Raw genomic sequence first — 24323 nt, forward strand, 5'->3', positions numbered from 1 at the left:
TAAAAAGACTTTCTTAAAGGATGAAGACCACTTAAAGCTAATGTAACATAGAGTACTTGATATATCAGCAAGGGACACTGTTTTACCAGGTTTCCATACCTAAGCTTGTTGTCTATGAAGACTTTAAATGTTATAGTATGCATGTTTAATAATCAAATATTGTTATTCATAGGTGATCCCAGGAAATATCCATTACTGCCATCTTTGATGTCTCAATGTCAGCAGTCTTCTATTGCCACTTTTATACCTTCATTCACATGTCTTCTGCCACCCGGGGGGATTCTCTATGACACCTTAGCAGGTACACTGGCTGTCTGTATCACATGATTTTCATGTATCAATAATTATATATTATTTTTTAATTTATCAACATCCAAAATATAATGTTTAACACTCTTCTGAAAAACTACATAGTAACCATACATTTTCTTTTACATTATTATGGTATTCTGCTATCAGAAAATCACATTAGAATAAAACTTCCCTATTTATATAACTTACTAATATAGGATTTTTACAAATCGTACTACTTTGGAATGCCTTTGCTTGACTCAACCCCGGCAGGAAGTTGTGCAGTCCTTTTATTTACAGTGTGGTGTGTCTCAGCAGCTCCCATGTTCTGCCTGTCGAGATGACAAATTATCCCCTGCTGTCTCAGGAAGCTTTACTGGTCTCTGAGCTTAAAGTGTCACTGTCGTTAAATTTTCTTTTGGCAGAAATCAATAGTCCAGGCGATTTTAAGAAACTTTGTAATTGGGTTTATTAGCCAAATATGCCATTATCTGCATTTAAAAAAGCCTTTTCCCAGGTCCCCCCCTCCTCTCCTCTCCTTTCTGTCATCCACTACTCAGAATCAGGAAATCTCGACTGTTTTTTCATCAGTCGGATCTGTCTGGTCTATGAAGGGGGAGGGGGAAGGAGCGAGATTAGCGAGCAGCTGAGAGCCGAGAACAAAGGATTGCTCAGCGGGGGAGCTATTCAGAGCCCTAATTAGAGGTCAGAGAGGTCTTTTGGTGACTGTCAGAGGAGAGAGCCCATGATGTGAATGTAAATTAACTCTTTGTTGTCCTGTTTTAACGACAGTGACACTTTAAAGGAGAAGTCCAGTGAAATTTTTTATTAACCCCTTCACATCAGCAATCTGTATAAATATGTTTCTACTACACATACCCCATGCAGTAGGAATGTATATATACATTCCTGCTGTGATGGGGTTAATGATGTGAGCGGGAGCATAGCGATCTCGCTCACATCAAAGTCCAGGGCCGCAGGTAATGGGAGTCAGCTGCGATCCCGCAGCCGACTCTCATTAACCCCTTAAACGCCGCGATCTACAGCGATCATGGCGTTTAAGGTGCTCAGTGACAGATCAAGCATCTGTCACTGAGTGATCGGGACCCTCGCAGTGCTGACAGGCGGGGGTAAGCCCTTACCTCCATCTTGTTGGATGGGCGATCCATGTGTAGAGTCTGCTCTCAGGCAGGCTCTATACATAGATCGCCGATAACACTGATCTATGCTATGCTATGGCATAGCATAGACCAGTATATGCAATCTAATGATTGCATATTTTACAGTGATAAAAGTGAAAGAAAAAAAAGTGATTTAAAAAAGTTTTATACAAGTATTAAAAATTTTCTTATAAACCCCCTCCCAATAAAAGTTTAAAAGACCCCCTTGCCCATTATACAAATGTAAATAAATAAACAAACATATTTCATATCGGTGTAAACAGAAAAAAAAAAAAACGCACCAGGATTGCTGATCTTATTAAATTATATATCACGAAAAAAAAAAAAAAAAGCAATCAAAATTTTTCTGTTACACCAATATGATATTAGTAAAAACTAGAGATCATGGCACAAAAAATGACACCCCAACCAGCCCTGTAGGTGGAAAAATAAAAGCACTATGGCTCTTAGAAGGCGGGGAGGAACATTGCATTAATTTGACCCAGCCTTTTGTGAATCAAAGGGCTCTGTCTTGAAGGGGTTAAAGTATTGTATTGCCCCCCAAAAGTTATACAAATCACCAATATACACTTGTTACGGGAAATGCTTATAAAGTGCTTTTTTTCCCTGCACTTACTACTGCATCAAGGCTTCACTTCCTGGATAAAATGGTGATGTCACAACCTGACTCCCAGAGCTGTGCGGGCTGTGGCTGCTGGAGAGGATGATGGCAGGGGGGGGGGACACTGAGGGACACAGGGCACTGGAGGGACACTGAGCATCCCTCTGCCATCATCCTCTTCAGCAGCCACAGCCCGCACAGCTCTGGGAGTCGGGTCGTGACATCACCATTTTATCCAGGAAGTGAAGCCTTGATGCAGTAGTAAGTGCAGGGAAAAAAAGCTTTTTATAAGCATTTCCCGTAATAAGTTTATATTGGTGATTTGTATAACTTTTAGGGGGCAATATAAATTTTCACCAGCGTTCTCCTTTAAGTCCAGTGCCTTGATTGATATCACCACCTTTGACCAGCCCTCACAGCACACACTACCATCTCCCTGCCATATACATATGTATCTTGATTGGGACATTTAAGGGATAAGTGAGGTTTTCAGCATGGTGCCTTGTACTGAGCAATGTGACAGGTAGAGGAGCAGACAGGGAATTAATACAGCAGATGCAATGTGCTGCAGCATCATTGAGCAAGCAAGTGAAAGGGGTTCCGTGGGATGGAGTTGGCAGAGTGTGAAAAAAATGGGAATTAAAGGACTGCAGACCAACAAAACAAACTCAGAACTTGGGCGAACAGGTAAGCAATTCTATATGCTTCTGCAGAATTTGTATTTGATTTTTTGCTGTGGGAATTGGTGTACTCCTCTTAAGCACAACAAAGAAGTACTATTGTACACTAATAACATTGTTCTTGTATAGGTCACACCGACAGTATTACTGCAGTTGCAGAAGCACAGACTGATCTACGAGCAATGACAGCATCCAGGGATGGCACCCTGAAGGTTTGGGACCTAGTAGCTGGGAAGCCTGTATTCACTCTTCCTGGTATTGGAAAGCACATTGACTCCATTACTGTGTGCATGCAGAACAGAATAGTTGCTGTCACTCAAGATCACAGTTTCCAGATATGGGACCTCTCATCAAGCACCATGGTTTATTCTGCCAGTGACTGTTTGGACGCCCCTATCTTGACATCTGCTATGGATGGCCAGCTTCTCTTAGCTTTTTTTGATGGAAGCCATTTAGTTAAGGTGAGTTCTCTAGGTGTGATAAGGATAACCACTATAGATGTTTTATATAGAAATCAATCACTTGGTAAAGTAAATATGGGAAAGTACAGTACAAGTTTTCATAAGACTGCTGTAGAAATTCTGTTTAGATGGTGAATATACAAGTAAATTATGTTTTGCACTTCGTCTTTACTTGACATTTTATTCATGGTGTCATACATTCCAGGTGTTTGATTTGGCTGACTCCTGTAAGCTTGTCTGTAATGTAGGAATCCCTGCAGATGAAATGCCAGTTCATAAAAACCATTCCATTCTGGTTTCTAGAAATTCATTTAAAGAGTACATTGTATTCGCCTACAGGTAAGCTCAATACAATACATTGTATGGAACAAGGTGTCAATATACTTAAAAGGAACTAGTCACAATGAAAATTACATATACCGGGTATAGAGCAGGAGGAGCTGGGCAGATTGAGCACAGCTAGTAATTTGTTCATATTAGCATCTGCTCATTCTAAGTTTAGGAGTCCAGTGGGCGGTCTTAATGAGTTATTTACCATTATTTCTGTATTCACACCCATGCATACAAAATTGTCAGTCACTGATTAGGACCACCCACTGGACATTAAAGGAATACATTATTAAAGATATTGAATCTTTTCCAACAAAACTACATTGATCTGATCAGCTCCTCCTATTCTATAGCATGCTTATATAGAAGCCCAATTACAACTGCAGCCATGACGTTGCTGAGATTGCTTTGTGTCTCTGGCCTCCATCAGCTGCATAGGGTTGGTTTGAGTATTGGATGTCTTTGATTTATGTAAATACCAGCTTAGTTATACAGGTAGTATAGAATCATATACTATATGCTCCTTGGTACTGAGAATATTGTAGTTATTCAAATTATTTTTGTTCAATGTAATACTTTTTTTTAAGTATTGCAATAACACAGGCATGTCCAAAGTCCGGCGTTCCGAACTTTTACGGCCCCCCAGGTGTCCGGCAGCAACAGATGCCTTGTGCCACGCCACTCTAGTGCACAGAAAAGGAAAGCCGAAATCTCGCGATGTCCGAGATTTCGGCTTTTCTTTCCCGTGCACTAGAGCAGTGTTTTTCAACCAGTGTGCCGCGGGCGCCGTCCCCCTCACCTACTGGCCCGAACGTGCTCCTCCAATCAGGGGAGACCAGGAGCGTGGTGCGCCACGCACCACGCTCCCGGTCTTCCCTGATTGGAGGAGCACGTCCGGGCCAGTAGGTGAGGGGGATGGCGCCCGCGGCGAGCATCTCAAGGAAGGTGAGCAGGGATGGGGGAGAAACAGGAGAAAAGCAGGGGGGAGAGAAACATGGGGATGGGGGATAAGCAGGGGAGAGAGAAACATGGGGATGGGGGAGAAGCAGGGGAGAGAGAAACATGGGGATGGGGGAGAAGCAGGGGGGAGAGAAACATGGGGATGGGAGAGAAGCAGGGGGGAGAGAAACATGGGGATGGGGGAGAAGCAGGGGGGAGAGAAACATGGGGATGGGGGATAAGCAGGGGGGAGAGAAACATGGGGATGGGGGATAAGCAGGGGGCAGAGAAACATGAGGATGGGGGAGAAGCAGGGGGGAGAGAAACATGAGGATGGGGGAGAAACGGGGAGAGAAACAGGGGGATGGGGGAGAAACAGGGGGGAGAGAAACATGGGGATGGGGGAGAAGCAGGGGGGAGAGAAACATGGGGATGGGGGAGAAGCAGGGGGGAGAGAAACATGGGGATGGGGGAGAAGCAGGGGGGAGAGAAACATGGGGATGGGGGAGAAGCAGGGGGGAGAGAAACATGGGGATGGGGGAGAAGCAGGGGGGAGAGAAACATGAGGATGGGGGAGAAGCAGGGGGGAGAGAAACATGGGGATGGGGAGAAACGGGAGAGAAGCAGGGGGGAGAAAAAACATGGGGATGGGGGAGAGAAACAGGGATATCCCTTTTGTGTTTATCGAAACAGGCCCAGGTTTCACACTGAGTGAGTATAAATACATTTAGAATCTATATTATTAACTATATGTATAATATGTACTGTTTTAGTGTCATTTTGTGCCATTTTGGTTGGTGGTGTGCCCCGGGATTTTTTAAGTATAAAAAGTATGCTGTTTTCAATAAACTTTGTAAAAAAAAAGTGTATTTGCATTCATTTTAATGGTCCAAAGAATGTCAAGCAAAATGGTCGGCCCTCGCACATGTTCACTTCATCAAATTTGGCACTCTTCGAAAAAAGTTTGGACATGCCTGCAATAACAGAATACAGCGAGTTCTTTAAACTCTGGAATGCATGTTCTAGTGGAATGCAGACTCCGGAAACATTTATGTGAATGTGTGCAGTGCGAACTGATTTATATAGCATGTTTATTGGACGTTTTATTATTAAGCCAAGCAAAAGCGACGTTTTGGGAATTTGAGATTGCCATTTCACTAAAGTTTCATTTTCAGTGCAGAATACATGAACCATATTTATTTTAAGCTAAACATTTATTGTAACTCTTCCATCTCAGTTATAGGCAGTGTCATCTGCTAAACCCATAACCTTCATGAACATGTTTCCAACCATTGATAATAATAATTAATATGACCTTTTTCTACATATAGGCCATGTTCACACAAAGTAAGTACAGTATTAATCAGGGCCGTTGTTGCTGATTTGCAACACGGCCGTGATTACTACTTCACTTACATTGTGCTGCAGCTGAGGGAATCCCGGTCGGAGTGTATACACATAGTATACACTCCAGACGGGATCTCTAGCGGCCACGCAAAAAACTGACATGTCAGTTTTCTGTGGCCGCTATTCATTGATTAGCGGCGGCAGAGAACCTGTCAGTTCACACAATGGAGCATGCGGCTTTGGCCACATGCTCCATCGCGCGCAGCGGGGAATTCGGATGTGGGCGCACACTGATGCCAACCAGGATGATCTTCTCTAAAAACCTGCCGTTCTGTGACCCAGCCAGGTCACAGAACAGCCGGTGTCTTACGCCATGTGAACATGGCCATATACTGAACATTATCATTTTGTAAAATTTGTTTTCCATGCTTTATCAGCACCTTTTATAAGGACTGGCTTATGTGACAACTCAGCACACATGAATATTATGATACTTTGGACTAGTATAATGGCTGCTGCACCACTTTTATAAATCATATAGAAATGTGTATTATACTTGTAAGGTTTAAGTCCTATCAAGCCATGCTACTTACTAAACCATGGTATGAAAGTGTTATTGGCAGACATTTTGGGTTTGGGTTGGAGGTCACGGTTACTGATTTCTTTGGGGCTTTGGGTGATGTAAACATCAAAGCGCTATCACAGGGTTGTTATAGCCATACTACCTAGGCATGGGGCTGAGGCACATGGAGGGCACAAAGGCTGATACACCCTAACACTTCCCAGGGATGATGAACGGGTAGTTTTTCAGTAAATGAACAGACTAACGCCAAAATAAAAAGTACATTTGGAAATATTTTATTATCAACAACACAAAGGTTCTGGAATCAGCACAAGCCCGAGGGGGTGGGGGTTATTTGGGAAAAGACAGTATCACTTTAACTGTCTATAGACATTATATGAAGAACATAAAATAGGACCAAATACATTAGGCTGTGTTCACACTACAGCGGCCGTATTTGCGCAAACAACGGTCGTAAACTTGCGAATAACGGCCGTTGTTATGAGATACGGTCGTATTTTTTACGTAGTGTGAACCCAGCCTTACTGTGTATACTTCTGGACGCTATCACTGTGTATACTTATGGAAGCTATTACTGTGTATACTTCTGGAATTTAATGCTAAGATGATTATGGGCAGAGGAATGTGCACCAGAGAAATGATCTCTTGTTCCTCTTTGTGACAGGAGTGGGAAGGAAGCCATGGTACTAAACGCCAGAAAAGGAGCCGTGGTTGCCAAACTTAGTGCGCATGATCCTGTGGCTTCAGTTCAAGGTGTGGCTGTAACCAAGGAATATTTCCTACTGATTTGCAGGTATATTATAAATTGATTAATTTATTATAATGCTATTTATAGATTTGGATTGATGGGAGTCAACATAGTTGGTTACAGAGCAATTTATTAGGCATCATCAGCTGCCTCACTATTACCAATATAATACAGAGTCCCCTTAAAGAGGCTCTGTCAAACCTCCGTATGAAACAATTACCAAAATAAAAAATAAATTACCAATTTATCAACACAGGAAAAACATGCCCATCGTGTAAACAAGTTATGTCCCTACGTAGTGTTTATAAGTAGTAATACTGTAGTAGTGTGGGCGAGAAATTAACCAGTGGTCGCTGGCAACCAATATGAATTACCTAGCTCTGAAAAGCCAAAACCCCCACAACCAATATAAACAACAAAAAGCTTTATTGGATATTAAACATTAAAATAATACAATATAAAACAGAGGAGGAACCGACAGAATGTGGTGGCACACGGGGAAACCATATGTATTAATATATTGTAATGTAAAAATAGATGTAATCCATATCCGCTATTATGTACATCTTATATCTTATAGGACATAAATACACAGGACTATTGTACATAAACTGTTTGGTTACTAAAGTGCATTGTGTAACAATAATAAACAACATTCACAAAGTGCTATGCATATTATACCTATAGGGTAAATCCACTCTGGACCCTGGATTGCAACACGCCACAGGGGTGCTGGTTTGGGCTTTTTGGGCATAGGTAATTCAATAATGTCCAATATCAGTACAAGTGTACACCAAAACTTCACTTTTATAAAGCAGCATTGACATTTACATAATATGAAAGAGTCATGAAAGTGTATGTTGTCACAGTCTCCATTTATTAGCTTGATTCCATCTGCTTTCATTACATCTGTTACATGAGTAATAAGGCCCCACCCCTCAAAACTTCGAGCGACAGGTGGAGGAGGAAGTTGGCCAAGCTCTGACAAGATTTTGAGCTCTTACATGATTTTCTCTATGTATGGTGTGTGCTGTCTAAATGTCCATTATAACTGTTTTGCAGATATCCTTCACCAAAATTACATGACATGGTTCATATCGAGCTGTTCAGTGTGCACACATTTGCCTATATCCGCACAGTGAAGGGCTGCTGCAATGACTTCATTACTAAGTTTGCAGTGAACCGCCAGGGATCTCATGTAGTTGCATTTTCCCGACTCCCAAATACCAATACCACAGAGATAGTAATATGGAATCTAGAAACAGAGGACCATAAACACATGGCAAAGTTTTCATCAGTGCCACTTGGAGGTAAGCTGGACTGTGCTAACAGTAGAATTATTTAAGCTTCATAAAGGTAAGACAGGTAAGTAGACTTGGTAAGACAGACAGAAGCATCACCGCCCCTGGCATACACCACAGGGAAGACACAAAAAAACTTTCTATATGCAAAACTATCTTATAAACACCCGCAGCAATTTAAGATATTTTTGTGTCACTCTTATAGGAGTATGCTTTGACCTTCGGTTCTGCCTCGCTTTCTGTGAAGGAGAGAATGTCGTACGATCATGGAATTTAGCAAACCGTATAAATGACCAGTCTCTAACTATCAGCATGAACAATGCAAAAGGAGCCGATGGAATTCAAGAGATTGTGACAATGAAGAGCTTTCCCAGGTACCGTATTTTTTGCTTTATAAGACGCATCTAGGTTTTGGAGGAGGAAAGTAGGAAAAAGATTTTTTTGAATAAAAAAGTGGGCATAATGTTGGCAACGCGACGGGGGGTGATCAGGGTAGGAAGGACTTAATTTGACTTGGAAGGGGTTAATTTGCATTTGCAATACCATATGTTTCCTTTAAAGCACTTTTGGTGGTCAGTGCTTTTTCCGGCCATTTAAAGCGACTTTTATCCACCAATCCCCCCCCCCCCAAACTGCTAGTACCGTCCGCTTGATGACAGTAAGTACTTACCGGTTGTGTTTTTTAAAATGCGCCTGATGCCTTTGTTAGAGCAAAAAATAATCTTTTAATCTGTAGCAGGCGAGTCAAACTGGTGTTGTCTACAGCATCTGTGCCCCAGGTCTGCGATGCCTCTCCTTTACCCAAAAGCTTTCTAACAGTGTCAGCAGTTAGGAAAATGAATTACAGCTGACACATTCTCTTTAAGGGGTATTAAAGGGGTTATCCAGCGCTACAAAAACATGGCCACTTTTCCCCCTACTGTTGTCTCCAGTTCAGGTGCGGTTTGCAATTAAGCTCGATTTACTTCAATGGAACTGAGTTTCCAAACCCCACTCAAACTAGAGACAACCATAAGGGGAAAGTGGCCATGTTTTTGTAGCGCTGGATAACCCCTTTAAGGTTCAGAAAAGCAAATCTTTTGATTGCAGTCATTCAAAACTTCTATTGTTTATAAAAATCCGGGCAGACCATAAGACATGATGATGCACGGGGTTCACACCTTGTTAAAAGAAAAAGCTCTGATAGGCTTACATCTGTGTTGTAGTGGCTATTAGGAACCTCCAATGCATATTGTATAGAAAGAAAAACTTAAAAAAAACAGCAAAACAATGTATCTCCACCAAGGATGGTTGGATCATTGCAGAGAAGGCACCCTGCAATGATCCAACCCTTAATGAATAGTATTCCTTCCCACATCCAAAGCAGGACAAGGGCAGGACCAGTGGTGTCAGAAGTCCTGACTAAAGTGGAATCTGCTCATATAGGCATGCCTGTAAACCTGACCTGCCCCTATATAGTCAGTAGGGTCCATTGGGTATAATTGATGTCTGACATGTTATAAATCCAACACAGACATGCCAACGTGTCCCGAATTGACACAGGCCCTATTAATTTCAAAGGCCCAAGTAACTGACAGTTTCCTTACATATCCGTGCCTCCGTGGTGCAAATCATGATGTGAACAGACACTAATAGAAAATTAGACTTATGTAACTGAAAACATGGAATCTGTTCTATCGAGGCGGCTATGCATGTTTTGCAATGCAATGTAATAAAATGTGGTGTTATTGACTTTTCATGTTGTAAATGTCTTCTTCTTTGCTTTGGGCAGATATGTGGTCTGCAGGAGTGTGAGGCCTGGGGTGATCACTGTATGGAACATTGTGAAATCAAAGTGTAAGAGCAGTGCGGTGCGTGTGGAGCGAGGATTGGTGGAAAGCAATGATATTGTGTTAGTCAGAGACATGAAGCTGTATATCCTCACTGACAGGGGTATGGCCTCATTCACCGACACACCCCGACCTATATTTCAGGTAAGAAGAAATCTATGATTGTTTTTTTAGTAAACTACGAGCATGTGAATGACAAAAGACATCTCTTCCCTCAGCTGTACAAATAATACTATATCACGGAAAAGTAATACTTTATGTTTACTCATTTTTGTGTCTATAGACTCTTCTTACTTATGATTTGTCGAAGAAAAAATATGTCCGCCGCCAGACAGGCCTGTATGTTATACCTTGCCCTAAGCATGAATACAGGGTCCTGGATCAAGGCTTACTGCTGGGGCTTTCAGAGAACAGGTGAGAGTGAAATAATCTACAGAAGCAAGGATGTTTTTTTTTTCTTTGTTTAGGGTGCCTTCACACCTACCGTATCGCAGCAGAAGATCCGCTGCGGATCCGCAGCAGATTTGCAGCAGATTTAACTAGATGAATGAACACAGCATTAAAAATGCACTGTCAAATCCGCTGTGGATCCGCAGCAGATTTGTAAGTGCGGATTTGATGCTGTGTTCATTCATTTAGTTAAATCTGCTGTGGATCTGCTGCGGATCCGCAGCGGATTTTCTGCTGCGATACGGTTGGTGTGAAGGCACCCTTAGAAAACATTTTCACGTAGGCATGGCCAAGTGTAAAATTGTAGGAAGAAAAAAATCTTTGGGGCCATCATTCTCCCCATTTGGCTGATTTACAAGTGGAAATCCTTGACACATATACTTTTTCTACTTTCTTTCTAAGGGCTCGTTCCCACTGAGGAAAGGTAGCGGAATTCCGCGACGGAATTGTCCGCCGCGGAATGCCGTTAGCCTCCCGCTCATAATGGGAGTCTATGGGAGGCGCGCGCTCCTGCCCTGTCCGCGCTGAAGAATGAACATGTTGATTCTTCAGCGCGGACAGGGCAGGAGCGCGCGCCTCCCATAGACTCCCATTATGAGCGGGAGGCTAACGGCATTCCGCGGCGGACAATTCCGTCGCGGAATTCCGCTACCTTTCCTCAGTGGGAACGAGCCCTAATGTTTTTTCCAATGCTCTATGGAGGTCTGTAATAAAGACTAGCGTACTCATAAGCCAGTTTTAAATAAATTTCCCAGCCGGATTTACTAAGAGGCGCACTCCTCTTAGTAAATCCGGTTGGCCCTGCACCTGGCACAGGCATTGTGGAACAAATCTGCACCTGCTCGGGAGCAGGTGTAGATTACCTCTCCACCTTAACGCCCCCATCAGGCGAGCAGGGGTTATGGCTGGTGTACGCAGATTTTCCATGGTGTACAACTGGGGTGCATCTTGATAAATCTTCCCCATGTCCTTACATATAGCACATAGGGGGACATTTATCAAGACTGACATACTCATGGGCCAGACTTAAATAAAGCCCTGCTCCCTTTTCCCATCTAGGTTTACTAAGTGTACACCCCTTATTAAAGCAGGCTGGCCCTGTGCTGGATGTAGGTTATGTTCAAAAATCTACACATGCTCTGAGGCAGGTGTAGATTTTTGCCTGGTTTTTACCCTTTTCCAGCTTCAGAGAAGTAGGCGAGAGCATGGGCAGCATTATCTTATTTAAAGTTTACCTGTCGTAACTTTTAAAACTTAAATTAACAGTAGATGTGATATAAAGTTTGCAATTTACATTCATTATTTTTTTTTAGTTATCATGGAAAACACTGCACTTCCTGTGTTCTGAGTCTAAACACAGGAAGTCCCGTGTTTCCCAGGCCATCTGAGCGCTCACAGAGAGAAGGCAGTCATGTGACTGATGGACACATTGAGCCATGACTCTGTACAGGTCGAACGTCATGTGTTTAGTCTCTTTTTTTTAACCAACGCAAGACTAAAAAGGAAGAGACTGGACCTGGATTTCTGGTAAGTATAGCTTTGTTTTACAGCATGATAAAAAAAAAAAAAGAATGTAAATTACAAACTTGCTTTATATCACATCTACTGTTAACTTAGATTTTGAAAGTTATAACGCCAGTGACTCTTTAAAGCCCAGCGGCTTATTAGTTTAATGGGCAATGGCTACATTTTTACAGCAGAATGAAAATTTGTTTCGAGAATGCAGGGCTATAGGCCATAACAGAATTGAGTATCGCTGTGAATTTTGCAGCGAAACTCGAATCATGAAATCCGCTGCAATGCGGTACCTGTGAATCCACCCAAAGACTGTGTTAATTGTTGTTTACCATAATCCAATTTAGCTCTTTTCTTCTCAGTCTGACACAGTGCTCTCTGCTGACATCTCTGTACCAGACAGGAACTGTCCAGAGCAGTAGCAAATTCTCGTAGAAAACCTCTCCTGCTCTGGACAGTTCCTGTCTGGTACAGAGATGTCAGCAGAGAGCACTGTGTCAGGCTGAAAATAAAACATCTCCTGCAGGAAATGTTTGAAAGAAAAGGATTTTTGCTGGATAACCCCTTTAATTTTAGTTACAGGGTATGTGATATAGTAAATTAAAATCCAAACTCTGCATGTACATCAGGGGCGTCAAACTTACAGCCCTCCAGCTCTTGCAAAACTACAATTCCCATCATGGCTTGGCAGCCAAAACCAAAGCTTTAGCAGTCCAGGCATGATGAAAATTAGTTCTGTAACAGCTGGGTGGCTGCAGTTTGACACTCGTGATGTAGACAATCCCAGCACACATGAAAGGCGTTATCCAGTGCTACAAAAACATGGCCACTTTTCCCCCGCTCTTGTCTCCAGCTTAGGTGTGGTTTGCAATTAAGCTCCATTTACTTCAATGGAACTGAGTTTGAAACCCCACCCAATTTGGAGACAAGAGCTGGGGAAAGTGGCCATGTTTTTGTAGCGCTGGATAACCCATTTAAGCATAGTCTCTCTGTTAGGGTGATTTCCCCTTTTGGAGGATCCTCTGGTTTCGCTAGTATAGGATAGTTTTCTTCTTTCTGGAGGAGAGATCATTTGCAATGATAATGCTGGCCCAATACAAACAATTTTTACAAAGGTGGCATATGCTTACACATAAAAACCTGTGTTATTTACCATTTACAGGGATCATTTTGTAATCTGGAACATGGAAACAGGTTTTATAAAGGATCGGCTTAGGCCACAATTTAAGGATAACTCTTCTGCCCTAGACATAACGGCAGACAATGATTTATCCAATGAAAATATTCAGAAAAAAGTGATACAGCAAAAGAAGAAAGGGAAGGAGACAGGTAAAAAACTGTTATCCTGTTAGCAATAATCACTTCATGAGAAGTATAAAATATCAGTTATAACACCAGCAGTGGTGCGAGATTTTCTGCTGCGGATCCGCAGCAGATTTGACTAAGGGCCCTATTCCACAGTAACGATAATCGGCCGGATCGGCCCCATTTGGCCTGATTCGGCCGATTATCGTTCGGTGAAATAGAGAGAACGATCAGCCGATGATCGTGTCATCGGCTGATCGTTTATTTAGGGCCAGACCTAAAATCATCGTTCCCCCACCGCGCATCGCTACTGTTAAATAGCGGTGCGCGGCGGGCGACCGACGATTTGAGAAGAAACAGCAGCAGCATCATACATTACCTGGCTGCAGGGCTTCTTCTCTGCGCTGTCTTCATCCCCGGGTCCTGCGCGCTCTATCTTCTAAATGGCTGGTCAGCTGACGGAGCACTCAGCCAATCACAGGCCGGGACCGCCGCGGCCTGTGATTGGCTGAGTGTGGCCTGTCAGCTGACCTGCCATTCAGAAGATAGAGCGCGGGTGACCCGGGGAGGAGATGGAGCGGAGGACAAGCCCTGCAGCCAGGTAAAGTATGATGCTGCAAGGGCTGCAAGGACATCGGTAACGATGTCCTTGCAGCCCTCGCTCAACGATCATCAAGCCGTGGAATAGGCCCAGTAAACGAGCGGCGATCTAGCAGATCGCCGCTCGTTTACATCGTTGATCGGGCCCTGCTCGGCCCGTGGAATAGGACCCTAAATGTAAGATCACATTCAGTTTTGATACTGTGTTCATTCATCTAGTCAAATCTGCTGCGGATCTGCAGCAGACAATCCGCTGCGATACAGTACGTGTCAAGCTACCCTATTGGTAGCTTCACACACACCGTATTGCGGCGGATTTTCTGCTGCAGATCCACAGCAGATTTGATCTAAATAACTGAACACAGCATCAAATCTGCTGCAGATCTGCTGCGGATCCCGTGCGTGTGAATGCACCCTATCAGTGATTTGACCTCCTGTTGGCTTCAGAGCTGAGAGGTTATTCTATATCAGGGGTGTCAGACTCAAATACACAGTGGGCCATAATAAAAAAAAATTGTTGGCAAAGTTGTAGGCCAACCTTAAAGAGGATGTACCACCAGGTACATCCTCTTGAATTTAACACACCGATTCTAATGGATGTGCGTCATAGAGGGGAGGGAATTCCCTCCCACTGGGGGCGGCCTGGCCGACCTCCAGTGCTTCAGCCCGGCCCGGTACCGCTGGATAGAACGGCGCCGTACACGGGAACCGGACCGCGGCACCGGCTTCCTCATGACAGCGCCATTCTATCGGTGTGTTAAATTCAAAAGGACGTACCTGGTGGTACATCCTCTTTAATGTTCATTTAAGCGTAAGAGCAGCATTTCTGTCACTGTCAGGGAAGCATCCACGTCTCTACTGCATGTACTGCCCCTGATGCATGGAACAGGCTGTGCACAGAACTTGCCCCCATGTTATATCTATAGTTCACTGTAGGGATTTTTATAACACCTCCTACCAACCTTTATACAAGCTCCCAATCCATAGTGCCCAAAATGTAATAATGCCCTATTCCATAGCCCATGTGGTGTTAGCTCTTCTAACAGTACCCCCTAATACTGCTCCATAAAGAAGTTGCCCTCAAACAGTAGCTATACATTATCCCATTATTTCCCCCTACGCAGTAGGTAATCCCATAATAGTGCCCCATATAGTAGTCAGCCCTCAATCTTGTCCCATATAGTAGTCGACCCTCCTCAATAGTGGCCCATATAGTAGTCAGCCCCCCTCAACAGTGTCCCATATAGTAATCATTACCCTCCAATAGTGCCCCATATAGTAGTTATTCCCCCTCAATAGTGTCCCGTATAGTAATCATTACCCATATAATACCCAGCCCTCCCCTCAATAGTGCCCCATATAGTAATCAGTCCCCCCCCAGTTGTGCCCGAACTGTTGTTAATTTAACCAGCAGCTCCTCCGCCCACAGGACGCCCCCGGCGCAAGCAATGTGTGTGATGATGCTACCTGTGTTGAGACACGGCACTGCCTTCTATTACAACTCACTTCTAGGCCGCAGGCAGCATTAGGTCTGCAGCTTAGAAGTGAGTTTTAAAAGAAAGTGGCATCATCACACACGCTTCCTGCATCGGGGGCGTCCTGCAAATGTTAATAATATGCACTGTCAGGGGGGCCAGAGTTTGACATGCCTGTTCTATACTGCTAAAAAAAAGCCAAAAAGAGGCAAAATGGCTTATATGAGGTTTCACCATTCTGGAGGAGAGCTAGTGTGCAAACTTTAAAATATGACTTCTATAAATTGATGTTGACTTTCGTAATATTAAAGGGAATCTGTCAGCACCTATTCTTGGTCTGAGGGGCTGACAGTGTGATTAAGGTCTGTGTAGCTAGTGTGGTGTCATACCTTTATTTTTCTGATCGGTTCGTTACTTTCTGTAATTTTTCATCATAACTGTCAAAGAGGGGTAGTGGTGATGGCTTCGTGCCGCACTTTGTGCCACACTTTGGCCCGCCTCATCACTACCTCCTCCCAGCTTGTATTGAATATTCATGGCGCCCGTCCCCTGGCCTCCTATCGACAGCATCTGTAGCTTCCTGGTTGAGTGTAGTGCTCGCACGCTCCTGCGGCGTGATTCGCGCATGCGCCGTAGTGTTTCGGAGCGGCGCACTGAGGGCCAAGGTCTATGCCCTCAATGACTTCGCTCAGTGCTGCTCCGAGGCACTACGGCGCATGCGCGAATCACGCCGCTGGAGCGTGCGAGCACTACACTTAACCTGGAAGCTACAGATGCTGTCGCTAGGAGGCCAGGGGGACGGGCTCCATGAATATTCAATACAAGCTGGGAGGAGATAGTGGTGAGGCGGGCCAAAGTGCGGCACGAAGCCATCACCACTCCCCCTATTTGACAGTTATGATGAAAAATTACAAAAAAGTAACGAACCGACCAGAAAAATAAAGGTATGACACCACACTAGCTAACACAGACCTTCATCACACTGTCAGCCCCTCAGACCAAGAATAGGTGCTGACTAGAGATGAGCGAACCTCGAGCATGCTCGAGTCTATTCGAACCCAAGCATTAGGCACAGTGGGGGCTGCTGAACTTGCATAAAGCCCTAAGGCTATGTGGAATGCATATCCATGTATTAATGTTTTCCAGACAGCTTAAGAGCTTTATCCAACTTCAGCAGCCCCCGCTACGCCGAATGCTCGGGTTCGGATAGACTTGAGCATGCTCGAGGTTCGCTCATATCTAGTGCTGATAGATTCCCTTTAACAATAGTAGGTTTGGCTAATGAAAGAAACTGTATATATGTGTATATGTGAAACTGTGTATATGATACAAACCAGGTATAATTTCAGTTATTCTTACACCGTGGGAAAAACGCAATGAGACCAAAACTGCAAAGAGACGCAGGAAGGAAAGAGAAATAAAGCAAGAGATTGAGAGGATCCAACAGTTGGCTAATGAGAAGAACAATGCTATAGATCAGTACCTGTTGAGTGAAGATGAAAAGGTAATATCAGCTTCCAAATAATTACAAACAGCACAAGTAGGGTCAAGAAACAATGATGGAAGTTGGGAGGTTTACTTCAACATCTATGGAGGTCGCACACATTATGGTCTATTGTGTCTTTGTATACATGGAGACCCGGCTTCCAGATTAACTTGATCCATCGGAGGTACATCATGACAAGTACACTTAGTCAAAGATTAGTGTTACTTTCCCGAACTTTTTCGTCCAGTCCCGATTGGCACAACTGCTTGTGCTCCAAATGCTAATTGTGCACCAGACCATAAAAGTGTCCCTCTTTGTGCCCCTCAAAGTAGTAAAGCCATCCTGTATACCTCCTTTATGCCCTCTAGAAAATAATATAGGTGGGCATTTTATTGTGTGGAGACACAGAGGGATTTAATTACCATTTATTATTAATAATAATAATGCTGCTTTCCATCCCAGTTATAACAAGCCAATAATAAAACTGATATTCACAGTATCCTGTTCCCATGATGAGCAAAGCGGCAGAGGCTTCTTCTAAGCACTGAAGTCGGTGACTGGCACTGGCAGCGCCATGCAGTTACATCCTTGCATAAGCCAGGATACTGGTGTCCTATGTGTGGTCCAAGCGTAAAGTGGCTTACAAGAGAAAGAATAACAAAAGTCTGGTGTCTTTAATACTCTGAGGGCCCCATTTCAAGGTGGAGGCTTCAAGGTGTCTGGACTCACAATGCTGGCTTGGTCTTTTATGTCATCTCAATCCCAATTAAATAAACGGGTTTGAACTGCCATAACAATGTATCATGAAGACTGTTACGGACTGTTTTTTAAGCTGCTGTACAGTATATGTAATGCTGGACAGCCACTTTAAAAATACAGTGGTCCCATATTAATACCATATTAATTGGTTCCAGGATGACCATTATATGTTGAAACCATTGTATGTTGAGACCAAAATTCTATGAAAACTGGTAATTGGTTCTAAGTCCCGCAAAATGTGATCCCAAAATAAGAAAGAAATGAATGTTTAGCAGAAAATAAGCAGATAAATAATATAGATAAAGCAAATCCTTATATACAAAAGTTGGAAAGAGCTACTGGAGACTGTAAATTACTTTCTATGTTGAGGACTAGAGCCTTTTTTAGGGTCCTGTACTGATCACACAGGGTCCCAAAATAATAAAATGAAGCTGCCCTCACCTGGTGCCCAAAGGAGCAGCTCAAGCTGGCCCAGGTAATGAGCAGCACAGAACATGTAGTATCACACTGTACTATAGAGAATCACTACTAGACAGCCAACCAGTGCTTGTACTTCACTAATACTGGGGTTTTACCAGTAAAATGGCCAGTTTCATCGGTGATTTATCTAGTTATTTATATGTGCCACAGATCCTGACTGATCATAGCATTGTATGTTGAGTCCGGTCTAAATTTACGATGGTCCAGAAAATATTGTATCTTGAGGCCATTGTAAGTTGAGGGATCACTGTATCTTATAAACAGAGTATGTGTCATCCATATATGCAGAATAAGGCTGGGTTTACACTACGTATATTTCAGTCAGTATTGTGGTCCTCATATTGCAACCAAAACCAGGAGTGGATTGAAAACACAGAAAGGCTCTGTTCACACAATGTTGAAATTGAGTGGATGGCGGCCATTTAATGACAAATATTTGCTGTTATTTTAGAACAACGGCTGTTGTATTGAAATAATGGCAGTTATTTACTGTTATATGGCGGCCATCCACTCAATTTCAACATTGTGTGAACAGATCCTTTCTGTGTTTTTAATCCTCTCCTGGTTTTGGTTGCAATATGAGGACCACAATACTGACTGAAATATACGTAGTGTGAACCCAACCTAAGGCTTGGTTCACACACAGTATATTTCAGTCAGTATTTGGTCAGTATTTTGCAACCTCAACCAGGAGTGGATTGAAAACACAGAAAGGCTCTGTTCACACAATGGTGAAATTGAGTGGATGGCCGCTATTGTTTTTAAATAACAGCAAATATTTCCTGTTATATGCCATCCACTCAATTTCACCATTGTGTGAACAAAGCCTTTCTGTGTTTTCAATCCAGTCCTGGTTTTGGTTGAAATATGAGGACCAAAATGACTGAAATATACGTAGTGTGAACCCAGCCTAAAGCAGCAACCACTACTGTTATTTTTTTTTATTATTTTTTTTTTTATATATAAAGTCTTGGGTTTACTCTGGAATTATTCTGAACGCTTTAATACTTTGCAGGTTATAGTATGCTCTTACTATGCGCACCACCTCTGTGTGTTTAGCCTGGACACCGTCAGTCACCTGCATACACTGGAAGACAAGACATCAATGCTCTTTCTACACAATGCCGCCCTAACATACAATGGCAGCTTCTTGGCTCTCTCCAATTACTGTGATGCTGAAAAAACTAGCTATGTGACATTATGGGATCTTCAGAATGGACTGGTAATATATACATAAAATGATGCATTTATGGTTTGTGGTGGATGATAGTTAATATAAAATGTTATCCTGTTACAGTTTTATTGCTATGATAAAAGTGGAAATTAGTGAAATTATCAAATTTATGTCAATGACAAAGCTTGGTCATGAAATCGGAAAACTATAATATGCTCCCAGAATAACGTCCATGGATTTCTTAGTGTCTCGTCAAAATAACCCCTTTCCATAAGCCCTATTAGGACACAAAGAGCTGAAAAGGGGGGTACCCCACTAAGGACCTCATTCTATTTTCTCAGGGCGGATAGCAGCTCTATTAGAACCTGCCCCTTCCATACATTACATCAGTGTTTCCTAACCTATGGTTCTCCGTCAGTTGCAAAACTACAACCTTGATGGATGAACCCTTTAAGCCCAATGGCTGCCTGTGTTCATCACTTTGGTAACTGTATGCATTCCCTCATTAGGTCAAGAAACGATTGAAAAATGAGCCAAATATTTGTTGCATGGCTATTACTGATGAGGCAGACAGAATTGTTTTTGGAGTCATGTCTGGAAACATGTAAGTGCAGCACTTTTTTTTTCATCAAAACTAATTGTATTGTAATATATATATATATATATATATATATATATAATAGCTTTAGGCTATGTTCACACGGGGTAAGAGACCGGCCGTTCCGTGACCCCGGCCGGGTCACGGAACAGCCGGTCTCCGCCCAGATCAAAGTATTGGCCAGATGATCTTTCCAGTCGCAGGGTTCTGATGCGGGCGCATCAGCGTGCGTCTGCATCAGAACTTCTCATAGAGCACAATGAAGCAAGCGTCCGGAGCCACTTGCTTCATTGTGCGAACTGACAAGGTTTCCTACGGCCGCAATTCATTGAATTGTGGCCGCAGAAAACGGACATGTCAGTTATTTGCGGCACCGCACGGGATTCCGGCCAGAGCGTATACAATGTGTATAAGCTCCGGCCGGGATCCCATAGAAGCAGAGGCAGTGTTCTACAACATGAAACGTATGGCCGTTGAAGTACGTAGTGTGAACATAGCCTAAAAGTTATCCAGTTTGTAGTCTATGTTCACATGACATATTTTCCTGAGGGGAAAAAAATATATACATTACAAACTACAAAAGAAATGTCAAAGTTAGCCTCAGTTTTGACACAAAGGTACCCTCAGTTTTCAGTGTATTTTGACACTGTGTACCTCATTTTTGGGCCCAGTTTATATCTAACAATTAATTCAATGTGTGTCCTGAGATCATCAGAAGCTCCTAAAGCAATGACATTATTTTCTGGAACGTTCCAAGCTCTTTATAGGCACAGTTAACTTGGCGTATGTAAACTTGTCATTCACTGAAACTTTAATATAGTGAATTGTAAATAAAATTATCTATTCGTAAACATTTTTAGGGAATGACTTGACTTGAGTCATAAAGATTTCCTAGTCAACTTGCTATAACTATAGTTTGTTAAATCTGTGGAGAAAGCTGAGTTCAATTGACTTCTACCTACGTGTATGGAAATATATTACTTCATCTGTACACAATATTGATTGTTGTGTTATGGCTGGTAGGCGTGCATATGTATTGTTGCTATGTAACTATAACATTCTGGATGAGCCTCATTCAGATAATTAGTGTAATTAATCAGACTTTATAGAAACCTGTTCAGCTTGATCCCCGACAGGCCACTTCATATTCATAGAGGCAGTGAAAAGACTCCCATGACATTGAATGAACTATAATATATTGGCCAATGTAGGGTATTATGTCACCATGAGCTTTTAGCACATTAACACTGTTGTCTTTTATGATTATAGAATAAAGGTCTGGGATCCTTTCAGGCGAAAACACAAGATAATACCAGGATATGAAAACCTCCATCTTTCAGTAAACAGTAAAATACAGATCATAGAAAGAGGATCCAAAGCAATCATACTTTCGGGTAGGTGAATATTGGGCAATCTACTGAGATAAGAATAAGCTCTGCATATAGTTTGGTGTGGACGCAGGGTTTAGATGTGTAAACTTTAACAAAACTATGACCCTTACATGTGTTATACACTAACCCAAACGCTTGGTATTTAAATTCTGATGCCTGGAGAAGATGGATGTAGCCTTAGGGCTGCCTGGATAACATGAATACAATCATAGGTTTCTTAGCTCTATCCATGTTTCGAGGCAGCCCTATGGCTGTATTCATCTTCTCTAGGCAGCGGGATTCATATGCAGTGTGTTTAGGTTTATGCAAACCTGAACTTACTGTAGGTTCGCTCATATCTAGTTGGAGACTATGTAGGATGCTTTTGCATTAGCATTATATGAGTGTTGTAATGGTAGTCACAAATGTAAACTTTTCTCTCCCCAAGAGAATTAAACAGTTTAGCATAGTATAACTATTGACAGCACCAGGTATGGTTTAAAAGCCCCTTCATTGTCTTGCCTTTTGAATTTAAAATTTCTGTTCTTTTGCAAAATATTTATATGAGTTTCCATCCTTCCTTTCACTATCATTCCTCTACATGCATTTGATTGCCAGCCTAGTACTGTGTGCTGGAGGATGGAAATGCTGGGCACTTGAGGTGATTGCCCCGCCCTGGGGACACTTGCTGTTCATTTGCATATTTGGGGGGAAAAAAAGCATTTGCTCATTTGTCAGCTGATCACTTGCTCTGTTACATGGGTTGATGTCGGCCTGATTTGACAGGTAACCATCCTGTGTAATAGGGCCTTAAGAAAAGCAATGTCAAGGGTTTCCCAGGCTTCAACTTTTTTTATTATTAGATAATCTTTTAAAAGGCTTCACCCAACTTTGAGAACTAAACAGTACTGACCACCTGCTTCATAGACCATATGCTGCAACATTTTTTACAGACTGTCAACATGGCGATCTTGCCATTGAGAATTAGGCAGTGGAAACTGTGCAGTCTAGAAATGTCATTTCAGTTTCTGGATAGTCAAGGGGGTGGACACCACTGTTCAGCTGTCAATGAGATGTGAACGGAAACACTTTCTTGGTTCTTTTTTAAGGACAGCAATCCAATCTATGTTCTTCAATAAATATCTCTGTATACACTATAGAACTATATGACTGTTAGTAACAAACTGACATAAATTACATAAATCAACTATATTGATAGTTTACTTAAGAAATATACTTTTATTTTGTCTTTCCATAGGTGACATCAGTTTGTGGGACCTGGACAATGGAAATGTGGTTTCGGTTTTTACCCCGGACAGTAAGATCTGCTGCTTAACCTTAGCTGCTGACAGAAAAACCATTCTAGTAGGAATGAGTGACACTCCCTCACTGGTCAACCTCAAGATTGCGTCAAAGGACAAGGACAGTTCTTATTTTGTTGGGACAGATCTATTTGGAGAAGAATCTACAAGTAGTGAAGATGAAGCTGATGAGAAAGACCAACCATTAAAGATCTAAGCAAATAAATGAACGTGAATAAGCAATGACACCGGATGTATACAAGATCATAGGAAGTCCATGAATTTACATGTTTTTTGCACATCCATCTAGCTCGAGAACCTTCATCTGCCTATAACTATACCTGAAGCTGGGGGACGCAAACAATATCTACTCAGGCCCCATTTACACTGTTCTTATACAACCCCATGCAATATATATCCTTATAAACTTTAATGTACATAAAATAAAAAAATATTATCCCAAATCAAAAGAGTCTGCTCTGACTGTTTTAGTAAATGTTGTTCTTCTCTTGACTATTTCAAACAACCACCAGCCTCAACATAGTCATGTAGACTGGAGTAATTCTATGGAAGGTTCCCAATTCTTACCATCAGGGGTAGACCAGCCCATTTGTGTTACCAGCTATAAAAATAAATGTTATAATGTATAGTATTTTATGACCATATGCGGGCTACAGTATGTAAAATAAAAAATGTATAAAAGTTAACACATTAAAAATAAAATAAAACAAACTAGTTAATATCCCAAATGACAGCTTCTTGTCCTTTTTTTAAACCCCCCCCCCACACTATTATATGTTAAATATTTATAGATGAACAGATAGAACACCTAAATATATCGAAGCAATTTTTAACATTTGCAAATGTTTATTGTTAACCTGAAAATGTTCACCATATTACTTAGAATGATAGTTGTTATGGTGCGTTTACACGGAACGATTATCGTGCAAATCTACGATCGAATTCGAACGAAAATCGTACGTGTAAACGCAGCGAACGAACAAGCGACGAGCGAGAAATCGTTCATTTTGATCTTTGAACATGTTCATAAATCGTCGTTGGTCGTTCGCAAAAAATTTGCAGATCGTTCCGTGTAAACAGTCGTTCACCGGTTTAACCTATGTGCGAGATAGGCTTAAGCTATCGCAAAACGATTTTCCGTACGATATACCGCTCCGTCTAACGCTGATCGTTCTAAAAAAAAATCGTTACTTCGAAATCGTACGATCGGGCAAAATATCGCTCCGTGTAAACTCAGCATTAGTTTCAACCAATTACTCCATCTGATCCCAGCAAATGAAGGAACGATTAGTAAACAAATGTGGAATTACAGCAAACAAATGCAGAATTATAGCAAATGATTAGCAAACTATTAACAATGATTTTGGTGTTAGCACCAAATGAACAATTAATGATTTCTCATTGGTTGTTTGATTGTTGCCTGTATATACACAAAACAATTATTGTTTACATTTGAACAATATAACCATAATTCGCACAATAATCGTCCTGCGTAATA

General features: G+C 42.1%; 1 protein-coding gene across 2 annotated transcripts; it reads left to right on the forward strand.

Annotated features, from left to right (window-relative positions):
• The first annotated feature begins 2978 nt into the window (after positions 1-2978).
• Positions 2979-23480, forward strand: LOC138796854 (uncharacterized). 2 transcript variants are annotated; one of them, XM_069976565.1, is made up of 13 exons: positions 2979-3214; positions 3420-3553; positions 7078-7206; positions 8224-8471; positions 8668-8836; positions 10234-10435; positions 10575-10705; positions 13419-13585; positions 16974-17140; positions 19377-19583; positions 20045-20139; positions 21403-21527; positions 22762-23480. In XM_069976565.1, the coding sequence occupies exons 1-13, from the start codon at positions 3044-3046 to the stop codon at positions 23019-23021; spliced, it is 2205 nt and encodes a 734-aa protein (XP_069832666.1). In that variant the 5' UTR covers positions 2979-3043; the 3' UTR covers positions 23022-23480. The 2 variants fall into 2 exon arrangements, with proteins under 2 accessions (XP_069832666.1, XP_069832667.1); XM_069976566.1 differs by having other exon boundaries at positions 16986-17140.
• Positions 23481-24323: the final 843 nt, after the last annotated feature.

Source organism: Dendropsophus ebraccatus, chromosome 7 (assembly GCF_027789765.1).
Source record: "Dendropsophus ebraccatus isolate aDenEbr1 chromosome 7, aDenEbr1.pat, whole genome shotgun sequence".
Lineage (NCBI taxonomy): Eukaryota > Metazoa > Chordata > Amphibia > Anura > Hylidae > Dendropsophus > Dendropsophus ebraccatus.